The sequence below is a fragment of the Epinephelus moara genome, chromosome 20 (assembly GCF_006386435.1).
Source record: "Epinephelus moara isolate mb chromosome 20, YSFRI_EMoa_1.0, whole genome shotgun sequence".
NCBI lineage: Eukaryota > Metazoa > Chordata > Actinopteri > Perciformes > Serranidae > Epinephelus > Epinephelus moara.
In genome coordinates, this window is record NC_065525.1 from 17,804,142 (window position 1) to 17,826,837 (window position 22,696).

The following is a 22,696-nucleotide window of genomic DNA, read 5'->3' on the forward strand; positions in this document are numbered from 1 at the left end:
TTCCCACAGAGACGATCCACATCTGGTTCGAGATATTTATTGCACACCCACAAAATCGTGTCCTCTTACTGTACATATTTTAGGTTCTTGCTTTGCAACGTGTTTTACACACAGTAAACAATTGTAAGAGCAAAGCCTAAATATAAAGGCATCTCAAAAGCTTATTGCATTAAATATGGAAACAGCACTGATACGGCGAATAAGGCCATTAAAATATACGAGCCGTACCTCATCAGTGAGGCACATTATTAATATACAAGGCTCACTCTTCATCTGCCAACACCCTGATTGTCTCCCAGAGGACTGTGTCAGGGATGGGTTAGTACAAAAATAAGGTGAAATACATGATCTTTGGTAAAAGTAGTCGAAGCCAAATTCAGCTTTGTGACAAAAATATATACTGGACAAAAATTTAAATCCAACACTTTTGTTTTTGCTCCCATTTTTCACAGGTTTAAGTTAGAGATCTAAGACTTATTTCATGCACTCTCTCAAATTTTGGTCACAAATTTGTTACGATACATCTAACCTAATGTAGAGATGGTTACAATAAAAGGCTACTCTAAAATGTGCAGTTTTATATCACAACATGATGCTACAGATGACCCAGGGAGCGTACCATTGTCATGCTGACTGCAGCAATGTCCATCAGAGCTCTTGCCTGTGAACTGAATGTTCATGTCGCTACAATGAGCTGTCTTTGAGTAAATTTAGCAGAACATCCAACCGGCCTCACAACCGCAGACCACATGTAGCCACATGCAGCATCTTCCCCTGCAAGATCGCCAGAGACCAGCCACTCGAACAGCTGCTGCAAAATTTGCATCATCATTTGCACAACCAAAGATTCTATGCACAAACTGACAGAAACTGTCTCAGGGAGGCTCATCACCATGGTTTGACCGCAATTCGTCATCGTAACCAACTTGTGAGGCTGGTTGGATGTACTGCCAAATTCAGGGAAGCGACATTGGAGACAGCTTATGGTAGTGAAATGAGGCACACGTGTCTTGATATGCCACACTCATTTTGGTGGATATATTATCTTGGATTTTAACACATTTGTGACCAAATTAGAGAGAAATATATCTACTGAGTGCACGAAAAAAGTCTGAAGATCTTGAACTTCAACCTGTGCAAAACGGGAGCAAAAACAAAACTGCTGTGGTAACATTTTTGCTCAGTGTAGATACATTCCTACAACATTCTTTAGATGCTTTTGCATAGAATTCCATGACTTTCTAAAAATATAACAGTGCATTCATGTAACATGTTCCAGGTTGCAAAGTTTGTATGAGACAAAATGAGTAACTGATACATTCAAATACAAAATGCAATCTGTACACTGATACGTACCCACATTTTTAGTGTCTAATGAAAATATAGAAACAAATCTTTTGATTAAACCATACATATTTAAGACAAGAAGGCAATTTTGATCATAACTTCAACACTCCAGTGTTAATCGCTGACTAAAACTGCATTTAACTTCAGCACAGTTACAGTCCAGCTGTTGATAGCTGCTGCTATCTCCCAAACTGCTCGGTTAAACCACAACTGGGACTACAATCATATCCTTCATATCCTGAGCTGACTCATGAGGTTAGAGAGGGAAGTCACACTTTCCCTCAGTTTGGAGTCTTCCTCCTCTCCCAGCGACACTCCAGCCAAGCGAGTGGAACCGTTAGAACCCATCATGCACGGCAAGCTGAGGAACACCTCTGCTCCTATGCCACCCCAGCCCTGAAGCAAAGAGAATGCGTCATCATCTATAATCAAATTTCAATTAAAAACATCCTTTAAATAACATCTGACACATTCAAGCACTGATGCTACTGACTTTGTACACTCAGGGAAATGACTGAAGTGAAACAGAACATGCAACACATGATGACAGTGAGGCTGACAGGCTCAGATATGAGACTCTTGGTGGTTCTACCTGAGCCAGCGTGGAAACGGAGTGGGTCTTCTTCTGATCTGTCAGGATGCTGTTTGTGATGTCAGCGATGGACAGACCAACAGACCACGACCGCTGACCGCGATTCTTCATCATATCAAGCGCTCTACAAGCACAGAAACAGTTGTACTTTTTTTTTTTTTTTTTTGATGCAAAAACAATCACAAATTGATGAAGCGTGATCAAGGAGAGGGACCTGCTACCTCTTCTAATCCCATCAAATTCTAAATTTCCTTCAATTGTGTCCACAATTCCAGATTCTACAAATTCTAAATCCTTCCCTTGAGGTTATACCTATTCACGCCATTACCTGTCTAACAATGGTTTGGTAACGTTGGGTGTTGCTGCGATCTCTGTCCTCACACTGGAGTTCAGCCCGACGTTACTCATCACAGCAACTGCAACACAGAAACAGTGACAAGCTCAATCGTGTGCTTCATTTATTAAAGGGCCTGAAGTCTCAAGAATCCAAAGAATGTTTGATAGAAAACAATAAAAAAGGCAGATGATCCAAATAATGACCACGAATGAAAAGAGAAGAAGTGAGAGGGGAATGATGAAGACAGATTAAAGCAACACAAGGTCTTCATGTAACTATTAAAGTGATCTGTTCTGGCTCACCTTTGTTGTCTGAAAATTCTCCTATGACCCAGGCTGGTTTGTGAGTGTTCAGGTTAATATTCAAGATCTGACTAAGTCGCTCTGAGTCCAGATTACACCCTGCTCCGATCACCTGCGTCGGAGGCAGGCAGCTCTGCCTCCAGGCGACATGTGTCATGATATCCACTGGAAGTGAAAAGACAAATAGAGTTAACGACAAAAAAGTTAATGAGCAAAATGGTCCATTTCTCAGAGCGAGTGTTTTCTCCGTCACCAACCTGGCTGTGAAGCGATGAGCATTATTGCATTAGGGCTGAGGCGTGCCAGATTTGGGATGATTTTTTTGAATAAGTCCACATTAGTCTGAACCACGCTCACGTACGACTGCTCACCGCTCCATGCATTCGCAGTCACCACGACAACCCTGGAGCCAGCAGAGGCTGAAAAATCTACCAAAGGAGAGTCATCAGTAGTTATTCCTGCACATGTCTCAGAGCAAACATTAAAGCATTGTCAGTTCTAGCAAACAAACATTGTGTTAACTCTCCATTAATCACAGATGGATACATTGTGTTCTGTTATCCCTCCGACAGGTCAAAGTTCAGGGTCAGCTACAGCACAGCAGCTGGTTGGGATTAGGTGAATGCTTGCTGTCATAGAGGTGAGTCATGACAGAGAGTCTCCCTAAACACAATGCCGGTATGCTCCCTTTGAAACAGCCTGACATTAGCAATGACTCAGCTGACAGGCACTTCAAACAGAACTGTGTGACAGTGCAGAAAGTGTCTTACCTCTGGACACCTCAACCTTAGGCAGACTGAAAATCTCTAGATCAGTGCTGCCGCCCTTGGTGGAACTCTCAGCGACGTCAATGAAAACAAGTTTGTCCACTTTACACTGAATGAAAATTAGAACAAAACAAAGATTCACTGTCAGCGTTGGAATTTGACATTTTAATCCACAAAGAATAAAACTTAAGATATTAATTAAAATCCCTGATATATATATATCACCTTTGATAAAATGCTCATCACTGACGCCATTCCTAAATCTCCTCCCCCAATAACTGAGACTTTGCCAACTGGTCGATTTTGTCTGCCTCCACCTGAAACAGACATGAGGTAAGCAAACAACAACAACAGCACACAATTATCTGATTATTAATCATCAACAGCAAAGCTGCACACCAACCATCGAGCTGTAGATTTGAAACCATCGTCAGGAGCTCATGGGGGTCTTTGTGCTCCGCTGTGGTCTTTGTGGACAGTGGGGGATCCTCCTCAAACTTGGCGATCATCTCTTTCAGAAGACCCACCACGGTTGACATGGGCTGTAACAGAGCAAATAAAAAAGATAACACACATAGGAACACTTCAACCTCTTTTGTGCAATTTTAAATTCACCCACAAACTATAAAACCTTACATAATTCCAGTTGTGCAGGCCCGGCAGGTGGATCCGTCCTGTTCCGTCGACATGCTTGCCCTCTCTGATGACCATGCTCGAGGTTGGTCTCAGGAGGCATATGGGAGGCGAGATGGGGAATGAGTCCAACAGCCACAGCTGAATGGGGAAGTTGTAGGTCCGGCCTTAAGATAGAAACACTGGCATCAGCACGAAAACAATGACTTCACACTGACATGATAAGTCAATTTCTTTGGACATTTCTAGTGTCAGAGGTCAGCCTTACCTCCATACTGGACAGGGACGTTACCAATTAATTTCAGGAGATCTTTTTGGGTGTTGTCAGTGAATGCTGAAATTGACAACAGGAGCAGTCAGTTTTCAGCAAAGAAATATCTGTGATGTATGCGGAGGGCTACAAAAGATGAGTAAATAAATACTCACTGTATGTGCCTGTGGATGGTATGATGTCAGGGTAGATTCGATTGAGTTTCTGCAGCTCCTCAATAGCAACATCGTGGAATTTGTACTAATATCCAGGACAGAAAGACAGACTTCAAGCATTTATATACAGTATATGAATATTTCCATACTTTTATTCACTGTCAGGATTGTTATGTTTGCAGTTGTTGCTTGTGTGAACACAGGAGGTAGGAAAATCTACAGATTTAGCCCACCCATTTTCAACTGTTAGAAACCCTTTCCGTTGCTATTAATGTTTTCTTTTGTAGACTTCAACATTAAAATTAGGATTCACCAGTTAATCAAGGCTCAGTAATGTCATACAAACACACTCCTGAAAGGTTCAGTCAACCATTCAGGATTTTATTATGCTGCTTGCCATCACACAAATGAGCTGTACTCAACACTGGTCACTGACATTCACCAGCAACACTGGAATACATGTTTGTTGTGGCTACTTTATCAGCAGATAGTATGACAAAGGGCAACAGATTAGCTTTCAGTTGAAACCAATGGGTGTTTGGACAATTATGTAAATTCCTTTAGCAATAACATAATGCAGCACTGAGGGGTCAAACAGCCCATGGCAGTGATTTTACATTTATCATGGCTCCCTATCATTAGCTTGTTTTGTAAAAATGCTAGCTAGCACTTTGTTTTCGTCTTTTACTATGTCATATTTCCGTGTTATTCCTCCAGGACATGGTAAGTAACAGAGCTGGTTCTGCCAGTTGGTGAAGCCCGACAGTAGCTTTAGCTAACTAGCCTGCTATGCTAACTGGCACTGATACGTAAACAGGTTTAAGTTTAACCATTTCCATAGCTGTTCGTTTATTAAATAACTGACCTTGGAGAGTATCCGCTGTATTTTCTCTGAACGTAGGTCCATCTATTGAAGTACAACCACAAAAATCACGTGTTTCGGTTCTTTCCCCTCTTGTCGGCTGACTTCCACTTCGGCTGCTGAGTAAACTTCCGCAAACTTTCAGGAGTAGCTAAGCGCAACGACAGAAACTCCCACTTGATACGTCATTACGGCAAGCCAGGAAGGAAGAAAAGGCCTTAACGCTGCTTGTTGCTGTTCATACTGTCAGTTTACGGCTACATACAGTCATTTAACATAATTAACAACTTTTAAAAAAAACATAACACACAATATATAGCGAAAGAATAATAACTCTGACCAAAATTCATACCATTTTTATGATATTTGTACTAGTGATAGTACCCAAGTCATGTATATATTACTAAAATTGTCATACTCTGAGAAAACTCTGACATAAAACTACACAATTAAATTAAACGCTTCAATAAATCATTTCTGTAACTCCCTTTAAGAGAAACACACAGCACATCAAGTGGTAATGTTTTCTGCATACGTAACCGCCTTTACAATCAGTTTGTTTGGAAAAATATGCAACAACTTCTGCTGAAAAATAGCATTTTATCAACACATGACATTGTATGTCTTTGTCTAAAAAAAAAATCACTCTTTCATATTAATAGTTCTCTTTGAAGCTCAGATGCTCTTAAGAAATAGGGGCTGTTGACAGTGTAAACCCTGCACTTGGTGGGGGAAATAAATAATATAACAGGGAAAGTGAGAGATTTTTTTGTCAACTAATGCCTGAATGATTTGTGCATATTTGTCTTTGACTTTTTCAGGTTGTCTTGAACCGACACTCTTCTCCTCTCCTCTGAAGCCATCGTCATGAGTCACTCCACTCAGTTTTTGTCCGAACATAAGGAGAGAAGCAGAGAGACAGCAACAGAGGCCAAGGTGGACACAGTCACTGGGTTTCAGGTGTTAAGATGGCTGACCCTCTGTCCCCACCTTTCAGGAGACAGTTTCTTTTATTCATCTTAACCACAAAGTTCTTTTCAGTTCTTCTTTTTCCTCTTGGCATCTTTCCTTTTCAGCTCCTCTTCTTCTCTTTTCTCCTCCTCCAGATCTTCCTGCACAGCCATTCTCAAGCTAAAGTAGCAAAGAGAAGAAATAACATTATGTAAATTATGATATTACACATTATGACACACGTATGTGAGGTTTATGTTCATCGTACCTCCTGGCCTCCTCCTTCTGCATATCTTTCCAGCTGCTCTCCATGAATTTAAGTGCATAGTCACTTTCATCTTTGTATCTGAGGAGGTTAAAAGCAAAAAACAGTCTGTTCATACAGAATTCACAATACATTAAAATGGACCTGTAACCACAATGTATGACAACAACACTTACCTGTTTCTATCGTAACCGAAGATTTCCCTTATGTGCCTGGAAATGTCATCTGGCTCATCACCTCCGTCATCAATAAAATCGTCCATTTCTGGGTCATACTCCTCTTCCTCATCCTCGTATTTCCTCTTGTATGCCGAAGTGATAGGTGGTAACATCGGACCTGGATGATAAATACAGAAATGATTGTCAATGTGGGTATTGTCTTTGTTAAGACTATGCTATGCTAAGACTATGTTAAGACTGGCAAGCTTGTGATTTGAGAATTATTGAGTTTACAAAATTCAGTTTCATGGTACAAGGTTGATGACAATGAAATTATGTTTTGTTTATCCATGTTAAAAAGATAGCCGCTCTCTGACCCACGAATAACGACAAAGGCTGCTGAGTGTTGCTGACACACTTCATTCGTTTAGGCAAACAAACCCTTTGCCCTGTAATACTGACTGTGTTGTTTCAGGCTGTTTGCAAAATCTCAGAGGCTGTCTGTTTTAATATATTATATTTACAACAAGATTTCATGCACTGTTTTACGATGTTCATTGTAATGTGCTGCTGATAGGGATATCTGTTATGAGCTGCAATGAAGTGCTTAATGTCTCCTTTATTGTGTTCATAATACTGTACTATAAAACTGGTACAGTGCACTATGTGTAGGCTGTGAATACATATGGGAAAACATTATTGGCACACAATATTAATGCAATCATTAAATTCAAATTATTTAATTTAACAAACATTTAAGTCGTTTGTTTTGCTGCAGAGAGACAATAGACCATGTTGCTATGGGACAAAGCAGAGCATACAGTGAAGGTGATATTATCTGATAGTATCAAGTGATTTCCATAAAACAAAACGTTGCTCTGCCCAAAAAGCAAGCTTGAGCAAGACCCTAAACTCATGTGCTCTCTTTTATGTTGCTCTGGTTAAAAGTAGGGCTGGGTGGTATGACAAAATTTTCATATAACGGTTTTAAGAAAAAATCATATCGGTTTCACGGTATTTCAACTCGGTATATCAACTTGACATGCTGCTGTGTTGTGCTATGGCCTATTCAATTGCCGGAATATGTTATTTACCTGACAACGCCTGAACGCAACACATGCTCCGCTCCATTAGTGCTGTGCTCGGTTATAACTGTCTCGGACTCGGGAAACACTGCTCTTTTTGGTATGAGTTCTTCTGGGTCATCGTGTACAGTTGCTTCACTTTCAGGACTCTATCCGGCAGCCATTCTCGCCTCTAAACGTTTCTATATGCTCTCACTCTCGCCTGCTCAAGTGCGCCTGTGGTGTGCAGCGGTGAAATGGGTCCCCGCTGAAAAACTTTCCGCCGCGCACGTTCCGGACGTTGTTTGGGCTATTCACCGGTATTGCGGTATATGAAAAATTCATATCATAACGAAAATAAATACCGGTTTTCGGTACAAACCGGTATACCGCCCAGCCCTAGTTAAAAGCATGAACCAAATACCCAAGTAGAGAAGGGCTTACTTTGCTCTTACCTGACCTACTGCACTGCTTTGATTTTAACCCGTTTGGTAAGGCACATTTGCCTAAGTCAGTCTCTGTCTCTATTTCACTTGTATCCTTAGTGCATTAACCTTTATGTTATTTTAGTTTCAGCAATATTTCTGTTAATGTCCAGCTGTTTCCTCATTGGTAGTAATTTCTTTGCAAACTTTGGCACATTGTAAAACTGAACTGACAGTTATAACCCTGAAACGTTAACTCAAAGGCAACAAATAACAATTCCAGTTTGTTGGTAATATGATACCATTATGCTCTCTCTTTCTTACCTGGTGGTCTGTTCATGATAGGTCTCTGTGGCATTCCCGGTCTGGGTGGCATTCCCGGTCTGGGTGGCATTCCCGGCCTAGGTGGCATTCCCAGTCTGGGTGGCATCCCAGGTCTCTGTGGCATTCCAGGTCTCTGTGGCATGCCTGGCCGAGGAGGGGCTCCTGGTCTGGGTCCACCAAAATTCTTGGATGAAATGGTCTCTGACACCACAGTGCACTTGGGTCTTCCAGGTCCTGATCCAATGCTGCCAGTCGGTCGTCCAGGCACTGGTCCTCCACCACCAGGCCGACCAGGTCCGCTCCCAGGAGGTCGGGATCCACCACCTTTAGGTTGACCCTGTAGGCCACTCCCGCCAGGCCTGGCCTGAGGGACACCACCAGTTTTTGCCTGGAGTGTGCCTCCAGGCCGTGACTGAGGATGACTACCTGCCTTAGGAGGGACGCCTGACGAAGGTCTCATCATCGAATTACCACTTGGCTTTAGAGCAGTATTCATACCAGGTCTTAGTGGTTCTCCCTTTCCAGACTTGTGGCCTCCAACTATAGGTCCCTGCTTTGATGAGCTACCCTGACTGGGCCTGGTCTGTTGGGAGCTTCCATGTTGAGATCTTTGGACTGTTACAGCTGTACCAGGGGTCTTGGTCCCAGGAATACCCGAGGCTCTTGATGAGCTTTCTTTTTTATGGATAAGGTCACTTGAGGTGCTGGGTTTGTGGCTAGACGAGGGCCTGGGGCCCCCTTGTTTGGCTGAAACCTGAGAAGATGTGGCTTTCGAAGGAACTTTACTGTTAATGGCACCAGATGAACTAGACAAGCTTGTCTTGGGTCTGTCTCTATCACTGTGAGACATCTTGGGTCTATCCCTTTCTCTGTCACTAACAGAGGGCTTGGAAGAAGAGGAGTGGCCTTTGTCACTAGTTGGTGTTGGATGCATCTTCTTCACTGACCCACTGGGCAGACTTGGCTTTTCCACAGAGTTTTTTTGCGTTTTGTAGTTCTTCTGCTCCTTCTCGGAAATGTTTTTTCTTACTGAACTAGAGCTAGGCTGAGACTTACTCTCTTTTTCTTTCGGTCTCTTAGCCTTGCGCTCCATCTCCAATTCTTTTATCTCTTCAGCTGTTCTGAGCCTTTCTTCTTTTTTCACTATCTTGGGTTTCACATCAACTGGCTCATGTTGCTTCTTCTCTGCCAATTTGAGTAAATCTGCAAAGTTCATGGGAGGTGGAGGGGGCTTGGGTGGCCCACTTGGTTTTTTAGAGGAGGGTTTGCTGCTACTGTTCCCACTAAAACCTGCAGTTTTCCCAGGTCTCAGCGGTTCTGGCTCTGGTTCTGAATCTGACTGTTCATACTCATAATTATCCTCATCATCCTCTGGGTCAACTGAGTTATTACTAAATCTTTCCTCATTCGCTGATCTTTCTTCCAGCATTTCTTGTTTTGATCTCCTCTTCTTGGGCACATCTACCACTGGGATGCCATTGTAGCCTCTGAAATTGTCCTTAGTTCTGGAAGCCATTGCTCGTGCCTTACGGTCTGACTTCAACTCAACCCTCTTGGCCAGTAGCTCCTCCTTCTGTTTCTTTGATTCAATTTCTGAAAAAAGAAGGCAGACATTCAAATAATCAATGAGAAATGCATTCTGTACAGTGTGTTTAACTATCAATCCCTGTTGTCTACCTTGACTCTTAATTCTTACAGTGTTACCTTTCTTTTTCATTTCACTGCGTTGCTTCTGCAAAAGTGCCTGCACAGCAGAAGCACTCACACCTTTCGACCTCGGGTCCTTTTTAGGTGGTCCAGCTTGTAGACTGTACCTCTTCTGCTCAAAGAGACACAAATAACACAGGAAAATCCACAGCTTATTCATTTGGACTAGTTGCACAGTCCTCTGTACCGTCTACAATGTTCACATATTTTTATATAAGTAGGTAAGATATTGATTATCAGCTATGTTGGTTTAAAGATCACCACTGATTAGACATATAAAAACGTGACACGAGGGTGGGAGTTAGCAGAAAGCGACATTGTCAGATCCTCTCTAACAGATGAGCTGGCATTTGTGAGCTCACAAGGCTGGCCCCAAATCCTGACATTACTGTTAAGCCTGGGTGAAAGTCTTTGTCTTACCTGTACACTGCTGACGCCCTGGTTTTGCGAGGCGATGTCCAATATGTTATCAAAGTCCATCATTTTGGCAGCAGATGATGTAAGATGATTGTTTGAAATGAAGATTCAACGAGGAGTGACGTTACTGAGTGCTAAAGCTAATGTTAGCGTTTACCTTACAAACCGGGTAAGCTGGCCTGGGATTTGGCGTTACCAAACAGCACTTAACTAGCTATAAAGGAAAACACTTTCTCAAACACAGACCATAAGAACAAAACGGTATATCAAACAGTTGAAGCTACTTTACTCCATCGGCTTGCGTTAGCACAAGCTAGCAAAGTTAGCGTTAGCTAACCTTACGTTTACCAACGTTAACTGCTGTTAGCCAACCAAGAAGACTGACAGACGAACTTTTGTACTGATTTAACACACCAAACTAAGGTCAAATCCATCAAAATATCGGCAAGACTAAAGCCAACTGAGAGAAAACACTAAAAACTAAGCCATAATGTTGAGCCGGGTGTTGGTAGAGACAAGAACTAACGTTAATGCTGAACTACAGCTAACAACTAACAGCCCCATGCTAACGGCGAGAAAGACAGAATTAAAGTGTCCAAAGAGTACGCTAAGGAAGTGAGAGGACTCACTCCTGCGTGCGTCCGTCTTTGCCAGATAACAAAGAGTCAGTAAATAACACACTATGCTGTTAGAAAAATGAATTTTGTTCAACAAGTACAGTCTTTTAGTGTATGATAAGTAAAAGGATGTTGATGCCAGTGTCGAAATGAGAATTTTGGCACATGCAATATGAGGAATGTCTTAAACTTGTACTACGATAGTGACACTCGATTTGTCCCCGTTTCTTGTGTAATTTATGAGAGAGGGGTGATCTATCTTGACAGATTACGATGATGATCGGAGCTGTTCGGCAAAGTGGACTTTGAAATAAGTTGAGCTGCCTCGATAAAAATGTTTAGCATGGGAAGATATGACGATGTATTTAACACACAACAAACACATAAAAAGAGCTCTGAAAAAAATGTTTACAGTATTATCATAGTATTATGTAGAAAATTATGTGAAAAGAACATTTAAATATAAACCAAATATTTAACAAGATTGGTGGTCATTGGTGATTTTTTTTTTTTTTTGTCAGATTCGGCCTCTCTATGATTCCAGGTCATACATTTGTAATAATAATAGTTCTTGGGGTTTTTTGTGTGACTGGTGCTTCCGCTTTTCGCCCTATGGTTTCTTTGCGCAATATCCGTCCAAAAACAAATGTTGACACTTGTACACCACATGATGTCGCTACTGTTGCTGATATTCTTAATCAAACCAGCATTTTGCCCAAATATCTGTTAGTCTGAAGCTCTACAATACTGTAACAATATTCTAATACGAGTTAAAATCCTGCTTTCAAAGTTATACATGAGCAAGGGTGCAGAGACGTTATCAAATGTGGGTCTGCTTTACAAAAAGTAGTAGCAATCATTATGCAGAATGTCACTTTTAGGGAATCAGTCATATTACTGTATCATATGTTACATGAGCATTACATGCACATAGTGCAGCATTTTCAGTGCTGGCCAATGCTACTTTGAACTGCTTTATGTCCTGTTTAGGTGTAAATATTGTATTACATTTGTTAAGCTGCACTTTTATAAACTGCAGTTTTTATACAAATTAAGTGGAATAAAAACTAAAATATCTCCCTTTAAAATGTAGTAGTAGAAGTATAAAGTAGCGTGAATTGAAATTCTCCAGTGAAGTACCTCAACGTTCTAGTGAAGTACAGTATTTGGGGGGAAAAAAGTTACTTTTCACCACTGATTGTGATTGTGATTGTGTCCTACAATTAAAGGCAGTGTCTCCCACACATGGGTCCATTTTCCCAGTTTTGGAGCCACAAAAATGCTGCTAAAACACACAATACTTCCATTAAGTATTTTTGACATTTTGTACCACATCAGTCAGTATTCAAAAACTGTATAGCCTTCCATCTTTTATCTCTGTGTGTATTTGTGTGTATATATTTGTATACATTTTGGTGTCTACTTCATTCTAATCTGATGTCTTAATAAGTCATTACCTCAGTTTGAGAAAAATCTTATTATAATCAAGATACATTAAATATACATCTATAACAAAAATGTAAATTCAACAGTCCTGTTAGATTATTCCTTTAAAATATAGCAGCAATATTAAAACAGAGCTAAGAGAGAGGGAGAGAAGGTAAATGGAAGAGTAAGGGGGAGAAAAATCCAATTATGAATGTAAATTTTGAAGCAAAACTGTAGTAGTGCTGTACCATGGGATTATATTGATACTAATTTAGGTTAAAAAATTCCATTCAAATCAGTATAAACTCATTTTTAATACCTTAATGATCCAAATTGAAGAGCATGCATATATTTAGTTCAAGTTCTCTATTTATCATATGCACAACCATTACAGAGAAGCAGTCATTAGCAAGGTCTCAGCGTCCTTCCAACAATGCCAGCCTAGTTAAATATGTATAAGAAGATCATGCAATGCAAGCAAAAACAAAATGAGAATCTACACATATAATAGTGCAAGTTAAAATAAGGGATACATGTAACATATATGAAATATATATATTAAAAAAAAGAATGGACAGCAATTGCAAAAGAATAAACTGAATGTAAAAGAATGTTAAATGTATAAGCATAATGATAAGTAGCTATATAGAGGTGTAAACAGTATAGAGGTGTATCAGTATATACAGTAGCAATGCAATGATAAGATGCATGTGCTCATTATGAGATTTCAGTGGAAAACGTTTGCCCGATTGGAAACAAGCAGAGCGAAGGAAAATCAGATTAATAGCAGTGTATTTAAATCAATGCACGCAATCAGTGCAATCAATCAATGCAATCAGCAATCAATGTATTTAATTAGAGAAACATTTCGACCTCAGATGTGTTTTCCGGGCTTTTTTAATCTGATTCCTAACTCCTAATCTGACCCATTACCAAAGGATTGTCTGCGCACAATCACAAATAAACTCGACACAAATGTTTCCAACGAGCTCCATCTCTGTAAAATGTAAATAAAGGCCATCTGCTCCGACATGTAAACAGCACACTGAGTCCTCCTATCAGGGCATCCCTCGCGCATTGGCCCGCCCCCTTTACGACGTCTCTCTGCTCCTATTGGTCAACAGAGTAAACCCCGCCCACGCCACGGCTGGAGTCTCAGTGCCGTATTCAAAGGCTCTGTGGAGTCTAACCTCCTACCGGACGTCGGACCGCCCACCTGAGCGAGGACAAAAACAATCGGCATCTCTCATGCAGTACAAATTAAACAGGAGGACCCCGGCCCAAATTTGATATTAAAAACCTTTCTCGGCGACACGGACACCACCGAGAGAGAAATGGTTTCCCCGGTAACAGTGGTGAGTATCTGCTTCCGGCCAGCGGTGACATTTTCCACACATTAAACAGGAATAATAGTGTTAGCTAGTTTAGCTACACGATAACAGCACTTCCGAAGATAAAACTATCAATCCTTATTCATGTATCTGTCGCTATATGTTCATTATGGCTGCGTCGAGTTATTAATTCACTGTTTAATGTTTATATTTGCGTTATTATCATAGCATAGCGTGTCATACTTTGTCTTCGAGGGGCAGCGCGTGCTCCTGTGCTGATAATTGAATTACCGTTAAACAGGAATGTCTGTTCGGTAAATTAAAAATGCTCAGCCGGGGTGTCCTTATCAGTGTGTTAGTGCCTCGTTTTGTCATACTGTTCCTCTGTTAGTGTCAGTGACTCCGAGCAGGAACTTTTATGTACAGTGTATCCGCCTCCCTGACATTTGGACACGGTTTAGCAGCGGCTCTTCACCCTGTTCCGTCTCGATATTCCGAGAACAGAAGGACGCTTCTACAAATTTCCAAAGGCAGCCCCGGACAAAAACGCAAACCTGTCATGTGACGACCTTTTTTGTCTTTTTTTCTCCCCCTCCGGTAACGCATGCGCCGAGCAGAGCCCTGCTGTGGCTGCCTTTCTTTTCATCTCTTTTGCTGTAGCTGTGCTTTACATACACTCTGTTGTTCAGCCCAGCCATTAGCCACATAACTGACCCAAGTGTCACTGCGAAGGAGGAGCAGGCAGTTTTGACAACAAAATTGTGACAGCTTCGTGAATAATTTAACCGGGCCGAGCATCCTCTTACTTTGACAGAGCTGCTATGAAATTTTACCCCATTTGAAGGGGCCAACTTGGCCTGTAGGAAGCCTTGACGTGTAGCATGTGTGATTGCTGTGAGAGGAGGCTGTGTGGATGGAGGAATGCTTGCCATACAAACTGGTTGCCTCAGTGGTGATGATGCTGTGCAGGTCCTGGGGTTGCTTAACTGCAAAGCCTTGGCCCTAGTATTGCAGTGAAAGGGAGTGTAGGGGCATATGCCAAGCAGTGGCACCTCAAGCGGGGGGCCAGGGGGTCCATGGCCCCCCCTCATACAGTCGCCCCCACTCCCGTGAAATAATTGGAGGTTAAAGTGCACTGTTTTTTTGCTTTTAAGATTAAGTTACTTTTTGTGTGCCTTTATTAGATAGGTGCAAGGAGCTACAGGTCGGAAATGAATCCACAGCTGCTGTGGTACGGACATAGCCTTTATACATGGAGTGCTCGCCCTACCGGTTGCTCAGATGCGTTCTTGTTTTTTTTAAGCTAGTGCAAAAGTAGTGGTATCTTACACAGGCAGAGCACCTAAAGCACACATTGGTAACCATACTGGCATAGCTTGTCGGGAAGAAGGCTAAATAACCCTGCACAGCTAGGCTAAATTTTGACGAGGGAACTGGCATGGCCATTATTAAAGGGGTCGTTTAAAATCTTGCCTCATCTTGGGTTCTATAAGTACCCACGAGTCTCCCCTAAACGTAAGGTTTGTTCCCAGTAAATGTTTTGTTCCTTATAATCAATGTACTTCTTCAAATTAAAGCTGTATATTTGTCTCCTTAAAGTTAAATGACAACCAGCCTATTTGAAGAACAGTGAATCAAGTAAAGCCCTGTTCAGACCAAAGATTCACAATGAGACAAAACCGTGACCTGGCCAGTCTCAGCTCAAGTCAGGCCAGCTGATGGTGTCACCTGCGACTCAGCTTGTCAAGTCGCCAGCGGCTGGTTTTACAATGTAAGGCATGTCACCTGTTTATACAGCCAATCAGCTTGTGGCCAAGTCAGTAAACTGTCCGCAAATGGCGTGTTCGCTTGCTGCAGCATTTTCTGACAACAGCCCTCCATCCTCACCGTCTCCGTCCTCATGGGTGGGTTGCTGCTGTTGCTTGTGATATGTGCACATGTCACACCCACACACTCATTGAGTGATTAACAGGCGCTGGTTATTTAAATGATTGTGGCGTATTTGTTCTAAATATGGCTCATCTGAAACTCGGGTCAGTTGTTTATGTTTTTTGTCGTTTCATCAATACTAGAAATCCAACTGTAGCAACTATTGAACTATCACTATTCTTATTCATACTGTAAGTAAGTACATTCAGTATTCAGATACAAAATAGCCTAAAAAGCGGAAGTACAGACAGTGTGAGATGACACACCATTTCGTCTAGTTGAATTGGTGTGAACTTGCAGATTTTCAGAATGTTGCAGACTGGGGAATTGAAAGTAGTTGCAAGTTTCAACTCATCTCATTGTGAATCTTTGGTCTGAACTTTAAAATAAGAAACCAAAGTATATCAGTATGCGATTCCTTAACTCTCCATATTGACATAGTTTTTCACTCACTGTTATACTTTAACAGCATAATTGACTTCCTGAAATGTCACTGATGGCTTTTGGTATTGCGTGCCATCCCAACATTTTCCTGGCTTCATCTGGCCACTGCTATGGAAAGTTTCTTGGGGCGCCACTGGTGCTGAGACAAAACACTGGTGGACAGTGTGTAGTAGGACGCACATTTCTCTCCCTCCAATTTAAAAAGACAAGTAGGTGAGCAAATGGCATAGACTTTGTGATCATTATGAAACATCACATCGACCATTGCAAACAAAAGTCAATTAATCATCATCAGTTTACTTTTGATTTTCCTCATTTTTGTATACAGTGCTGTCAGAGTATTGTGATCTGATATTTTGATTTACTGTTATAATTGAAGAATAGATAAAAAATGGGAAATATCAGCGGGTTTAGAGCCTCTATTCCTGCTCAGAGGTCAACTATATTCTGAAAAAGGGTTCATTACCCATTAGATGCTGCTATAGTTCTAGTACATCTACCTCACATGCGGCCGTATTAAGGCCTTCTCATTCATTTCTGACTCTAAAATAAGTTTTTATGAGGACATGTTGTGTGCTGAACAGACTGTTGTGCTCTTTGGGGAATGTATCAACTTCAGTCCGTTACAGATGATCTCGTGTCAGTCTCTGAGAGGAGAGACCGGCACAAACTGTACTTATCAAATGTGGACTTTGCCCTTGCTGGCAGGCGCGTGCTGTAACCAAGAAATACAGTGGGAGCTTCAATTTGCTTTTTTGGCGTTTTTAAGTTCAGTATTTGAGGTGTTGGTCCCCAAATGTTTTTACTGCACTAAATATTACATACTTCAAAAACTTATTAAAGTGCAGCAAAAAGATAATGGTACAAAGGTGTAGGGATAGACCGATATGGATTTTTTAGGGCCGATGCCGATACCGATTTTTTTCCATCACCCTTAGCCGATGACCGATTATGGACTGCCAATTTTCTTGAGCCGATATTTGGGGCCGATACTGCTTTCCCTCCCTCAATTTACATTAAAAAAATGACACAATGATAACAAATATTACAGGTCTCAAGTTTAAAATAAGAAACATTTATTGAACAGTAAAAAATACTAAAACAAGATGGAAAGTTGAGGTAGAACAGGTAGAATATTATTATTATTATTATACATTCAAATAAAAAAAAGAGTTCAGTGCTCTTAAATCTTCCAGTAATGTCTTTATAAAATAAACAAATATTTAAGCTGAAGCATAAATAAAACAACAACTACTGTACACAGTAGGATTCGCTGCATGTGCGCTGCAGGGTCTTCCGGCAACACAGAGCTGCCCGTGGATGCCTGTCTGTAAATCATGCCAGGGGAAAATAAATCCGCGAACCCACGCGCGTATCGGCCGATGCCGATACAAGTAAAAAACTTAAATATCGGCCCGATATATCGGCCGGCCGATGTATCGGTCTATCCTTACAAAGGTGCATGTTTCAACTGTTTCAACTGTGCCGTACTGTACTGCTTGTCTGAAACTGACCTCAAGATATCCTTGGAGTTAAAGCAGCTGTAAGAGGGATCCTTCCCACAACAGTGTTGCATGATGCTACATAGAAATAACATTGTCATATGACTCACATGCCAGCTGTGCCTGCCAGGACCATACTTATGTTACAGTTCCCCTCTGCCAAATTAAGTACACAAGACTTTACAGGTCTTTTATATGTTTATGCGTATCATGTTTCCGCCACTCAGCCAGTGTATGACCCAGAGTGACCCAGAAAAATTGAATAGATGTTCATCCTGGCTGGATGTTATTCAATGCTTCAATGCGGTGCTTTTGTTGGTTCATGGTTGGTGCAGAACCAATAGCGGCTAACAGCTGCTTGTTCCTTCCTGAACTGCAGTTACAAGATGGGTTTGGGTTCTGGTTGCTGATAGTTTGGCCAGTTACAGAGGTGTACAGATGAATTAGCGTGTAAGTATAGTCATCACTTCTTTTGTAGCATTCTCAAGGGATTCTGCATCATTTGCAAGCTTGAAAAATACATTGATTTTGTAGTTAAACACAGCTAAAGAAGCACTGCATCAAAATACTTTGCTAAAATCCTTTGTTCCATCAAGCCATGTCATCCTGCTGTTCATTTCCAGCAGAGCAACCCTCTATTGCTTGTTAGTGACGATGTAAATGCAGTCAATCATTAACTATATTATTCTTTAACAGGGGACAGAGGCAGGTGTTTGCAGCCAGTCAGCTGTATCACTACAACACTTCTGCAAACAGCCTTCATTTACAACGCGATCATTCAGACAGCAAGATGATAACAAACTGATTCATTTTGTTTGCCTCCCAAATGAGGCAGTATGTTCTGTTCTCTTATGCTGGCGACAGCTGACTGTCACACAGGGGCTCGTAGCCGTCACTAATGTCCCCTTCAGCGTCCCTGCAGACCAACTGACGCCTCAATCAATGTGAGTGGAGTAGGTTACAGCTAAGACGATACCGTGCGGCAACCGCCCCCGACAGTCTCATTCAGGTACATAATGCTGAACAGGAGAACTAGGCTGAACCCGAGAGAAATAAAACTACTACATTTATTGTGGACCGATTTATGGAGTTCACCAGGCAATTAGGCCTTGTTAATGTAACAGTTTGATACAAGGAGAAGATTAGAGAAGAACAATTACACCAGATATAACAGCAGCAATGGCAGCTGATTTGACAAAAATATCCACCAGACACGATCATTATTAAGATTAAAGTCTGAACACAGTTGGATATTTCAGTCCAGCTAATGATACAGTGAGGTAGACATTTCCCGGAAGATTTCAGTGAGTGGTTTTTGTATGCTGGCATAGCTGTGTCCGATGCACTGAGTGCTGTTTTAGCCTTTTCTCTCTCCCACTCGCAGCACTTATCTCATTGTGTAGATGCAGTTAGTTTACATGAACAACAATGGAAAGGGAAACTGCAAAGTATGGCTCAAACGCAGCATGAACAGGACCAAAGGTTGTGGGAATTTCTGACTTCCTCCCACCTTCCTCCCCTGGAATCTGTGTTCACCCTCCAAATCCCTCTCTAGACTCCACTGAGCTACATTTCCTTTCAGGATTTTCTGACACAAATAACAAACTGTTTGTGATTATGGATCATTGAGCCTAAATATCACTTTATTAAATGATAAATAGGCCCTATGTGTGTAATGATCCCAACAGCACAACAGAATTTTTTCTTCTGACGTACTGTTTTCTTGTGTCCTGAGCTTAAGTAGCCACCAGTGGCCTGATAAACAGAGTTGTAATATTGGCTTGTCTGGGAGTCCTGCCAGTTTTGTCTCCTCTGCTTGGCAACCATTTGGCCTTAATGGAATAGATAGACTCACCATACACTCACGCACGCTCACACACATACACCCACACACATTTTTGTCATAAGACTAGCTTTAATCTTTATTTATGTACCCATTTGTTTTATGAAGGTAATTGAAAGTAAATAATGGAGAGAAGATGAGTGCATTAGTTCACATTATACACCTTGCTTTAGTTTTACCTCAGTGGAAAGATTCCTCTCATCTGGAGGAGACTGATGATAGCTCAAATGCGCTGTATTTGTACGCAGATGGCAAAATATCATTCTGCAGGGAAAAAGGGACTTAAAACACTAGTTGAAAACAATGTAAGCTTTCATTTTAAATACTGCACTAAAACTCCGCATGTATTTGGAAATGGTCATGAAATGCCATGGATTGGGAGCAGAGATGAAGATTAAATGTCCAATTTTTGTCCTGAATGTGTGCCAAAGCCACAGTAAGAGATCTGAGTGAATGTGAGGACACATAAAACAACAGGGTGTCTGCATTCTTGGCCAGTCCTTGGTCATTTTCAGAGTTTCACATGCTCTGCAATCAGGTCTTGATGATACAGGGAGCCAGTCGAGTTCAGCTAAAACATTTGTCCTCACTTTTTAGTTTTGTAAGGAGGACTCTGAGTGAACTGTTGCTTCTCAGTACTGTAGATCTTTTTAGACAAAATGCGAAAAGTGCACCACACTAAATTGGCCTTCCAAAAAGCAACACATGAATTACTTTGCCAATATTTTGTAGATGAAGTAATGCAGTTATGGTCACTCTGTGATGTGTGATAGAGTTTAAAGGGGATACTCTGGGTATGTGCAAATGAACAATGGTAGACGTCCCTCGATCTTCCCAGTGCCCTGATCTCCCTGTTTATCTCCCTGCTCAACGCTGGATGTTTTGAAATGCGTCTTCCAGTGGATATTTGCTGGCTCTGGGGCTGCTGCTCCAACTACAGATTGCACTTCCGCATTTTTGTATTCCCGCCGCCACTGACACAAAGAACATAGAAGCAAATCGAGAAAGAGTAGCCCCCCCCTCTCCCAGACTCAACAGATTTAATTAAACTGTGAAACAAAGCAGTGCTGATCAAACATGAACCAAGATTCTTGTTACTGTGTTGTCTATTTCAGGCCTCAAATGTTTTCAGTAACATATTTTAGCTTACCGTTTAACTGTGATGCGAGATTGTTTGTACTAGCTGGCCGCCATTTTTACTCCTGTGGAAAAACAGCCAACATTGCATTATGTCACCCACTGCAATCTGGTAGTTGTAGGTTTTCTACCTCTTGAGTAAAAGCAAATGCCACAGCTGTTTTCCCGCTGTTTCCTCTGGTCATACAGAACCAGTTTTAGAAGTATTTGTGTCCTCCTGCATAGACAGCCCACTTTCGTGAAAAGACCATCCTTCCAGCAGTGAAATACTTCCTTAAATCACAGATAACACCCAAGCTTGTGTTTTTTGTCCCAACATGCTTGTGACCATGGGGGCTATCCAACTGTCTTCCTGCTGCCTCAGTCATATCAGCTACTCCAGAGGTCAGAAGTGTTGTCTGATCCTGTACAGTAATTTGACCCACTGTTATTGAGTAGTGAAATTGGGAGCTGCCGCCCCTCCCGCCTTTTCCCCAGAAGCATAAACCATATGAACTAGAGTGACCCCAATCATCTTCCACCTCCTCTTCTTCTCGCCTCTCCCCCTACCCACGTGTCCAATCCTAAATCCAGCTGTCATCTGAATGCTTGTAACTCCATCCCACTGTCCCCCCTCCCCTGAAAGTCCCTTCCCCACGCTTCCTCCTGCTTCCCCTCATCTGCCCTGCTTACTTATTCTTTCGTGAATATTGCAGTCTGAGCACCGCTTTCATTTGCATCGTTTTACTTTGCCAGAGAATGGTTGTGGAGAGGGATGCAAAATGGCTGCTGGAAAATAGTCATTTAGGACATCAAATACAGGGGCGGCTGGCCAATAGAGGGCAATAGGGCACCGCCCCTCCTCGAGCCACAAAAGAAAAGAAAGATGATAATAAATGTATGATTATCATCATCATTATTGTCATATATACACACAATATATTAATTGTTCTGATAATTTTCACTTGAAACAGCTCGTCCTGCCTCTGAATATCCAATCAAATGCAGTGTGAAGTCACGTTCCGGCCCTTTGGGGCGATATCAGCCTGGCTGGAAATCGCCCCGACTCACTCTCATAGACTTCCATGTAAAATGCTTTTTTTTCTAAATGCAGGCATTCCGATGCAATCTGTATGGGTTCCGGGAGGGCTTGCCCCAGCGTGTTTTCGTCATACGTAAACCACCAAGTATCATTCATGTGCTCCTCGGATGGTCTGATGTCCCATGTCGGGAAGTCGTTCTTACTTCATTGTGTGTTCATGAGCGTTTAGGTGGTAATGTGGAGACATCATGGACATTAAAAAGAAGATGTGTTGTATTTTATCACTCAAAATGTTTAAAAAACACGTCATCAACTGTTTCCACCGAAATATTGCTTTACGGTCGGAAACTCATTTTTCCGATTATTCCTACATCACATGAGGCAGCGCCACTGCGCAGCGGTCACATTCAAGATCAACATGGCTAACGTTTCCAGCTGATCCAAGAGGCTTTTTAACCATATAGGTTAAAAAGGAACGACACATAGTGCGCCCAAATTCACACCTGTTCGTTCCTCTCTATGGATTTTCTCTGCGACCGTTAGTGAGAAGCCACTCATATCACATGAAACAGCGAAACTGCAGCTTTGTCGGACACTTGTCGGTAGTCCAATGTTTTCACAGCGAAAAAAAAATGCTAAAGTTACACTTAAATTATGTATAACAGAGCTTTCATACAGCTTTGCACACACAATACTCTTGGATGGATTACTCGCGAATGCAGCGTTGCACAGAAATGCCACGCATATCACATGAAAGCACAGGAGCAGAGCTTTCATGTGATACCACACACATCATTGTGCTGTCATCCCATCACGCTATACATACAGATCAATTGTCTACAAAATGAAAACCTGACGAATTTCTTT

General features: G+C 41.6%; 3 protein-coding genes across 3 annotated transcripts in view; 1 reads left to right on the forward strand and 2 right to left on the reverse strand.

Annotated features, from left to right (window-relative positions):
* Positions 1-21: 21 nt before the first annotated feature.
* uevld (UEV and lactate/malate dehyrogenase domains) lies at positions 22-5,706 on the reverse strand. Its single transcript, XM_050073941.1, has 12 exons — positions 5,270-5,706; positions 4,405-4,489; positions 4,247-4,312; positions 3,982-4,145; positions 3,749-3,887; positions 3,571-3,662; positions 3,349-3,454; positions 2,836-3,006; positions 2,579-2,743; positions 2,268-2,355; positions 1,940-2,063; positions 22-1,743 (listed from the first exon to the last, which is right to left on the reverse strand). Exons 1-12 carry the CDS (start codon positions 5,309-5,311, stop codon positions 1,579-1,581), a joined length of 1,407 nt encoding a protein of 468 aa, XP_049929898.1. The 5' UTR covers positions 5,312-5,706; the 3' UTR covers positions 22-1,578.
* A 577-nt stretch (positions 5,707-6,283) lies between these two features.
* On the reverse strand, positions 6,284-11,168 carry spty2d1 (SPT2 chromatin protein domain containing 1). Its single transcript, XM_050073940.1, has 6 exons — positions 10,581-11,168; positions 10,158-10,272; positions 8,454-10,046; positions 6,659-6,818; positions 6,486-6,563; positions 6,284-6,397 (listed from the first exon to the last, which is right to left on the reverse strand). The coding sequence occupies exons 1-6, from the start codon at positions 10,641-10,643 to the stop codon at positions 6,304-6,306; spliced, it is 2,103 nt and encodes a 700-aa protein (XP_049929897.1). The 5' UTR covers positions 10,644-11,168; the 3' UTR covers positions 6,284-6,303.
* A 2,339-nt stretch (positions 11,169-13,507) lies between these two features.
* tmem86a (transmembrane protein 86A) overlaps positions 13,508-22,696 on the forward strand; it is a 17,927-nt gene continuing 8,738 nt past the window's right edge. Inside the window, exon 1 of the mRNA XM_050073150.1 lies at positions 13,508-13,977. Within this exon, the coding sequence (XP_049929107.1) occupies positions 13,957-13,977 (21 nt within the window). The 5' untranslated portion in view covers positions 13,508-13,956. The remainder of the gene's footprint in view (positions 13,978-22,696) is intronic.

Bases quoted from the DNA above. Each gene is read 5' to 3' on its own strand.
- spty2d1 (XM_050073940.1), bottom strand. From the start codon at position 10,643: ATGATGGACTTTGATAACATATTGGACATCGCCTCGCAAAACCAGGGC. The intron at 6,819-8,453 runs GTAAGAAAGAGA...TTTATCATCCAG, and splicing joins TATCATGAACAGACCACCAG to GTCCGATGTTACCACCTATC. The intron at 6,398-6,485 runs GTACGATGAACA...TTGCTACTTTAG, and splicing joins CAGAAGGAGGAGGCCAGGAG to CTTGAGAATGGCTGTGCAGG.
- uevld (XM_050073941.1), bottom strand. From the start codon at position 5,311: ATGGACCTACGTTCAGAGAAAATACAGCGGATACTCTCCAAG. The intron at 4,313-4,404 runs GTGAGTATTTAT...TGTCAATTTCAG, and splicing joins ACCATCCACAGGCACATACA to CATTCACTGACAACACCCAA. The intron at 4,146-4,246 runs GTAAGGCTGACC...TTCTATCTTAAG, and splicing joins CGTCCCTGTCCAGTATGGAG to GCCGGACCTACAACTTCCCC.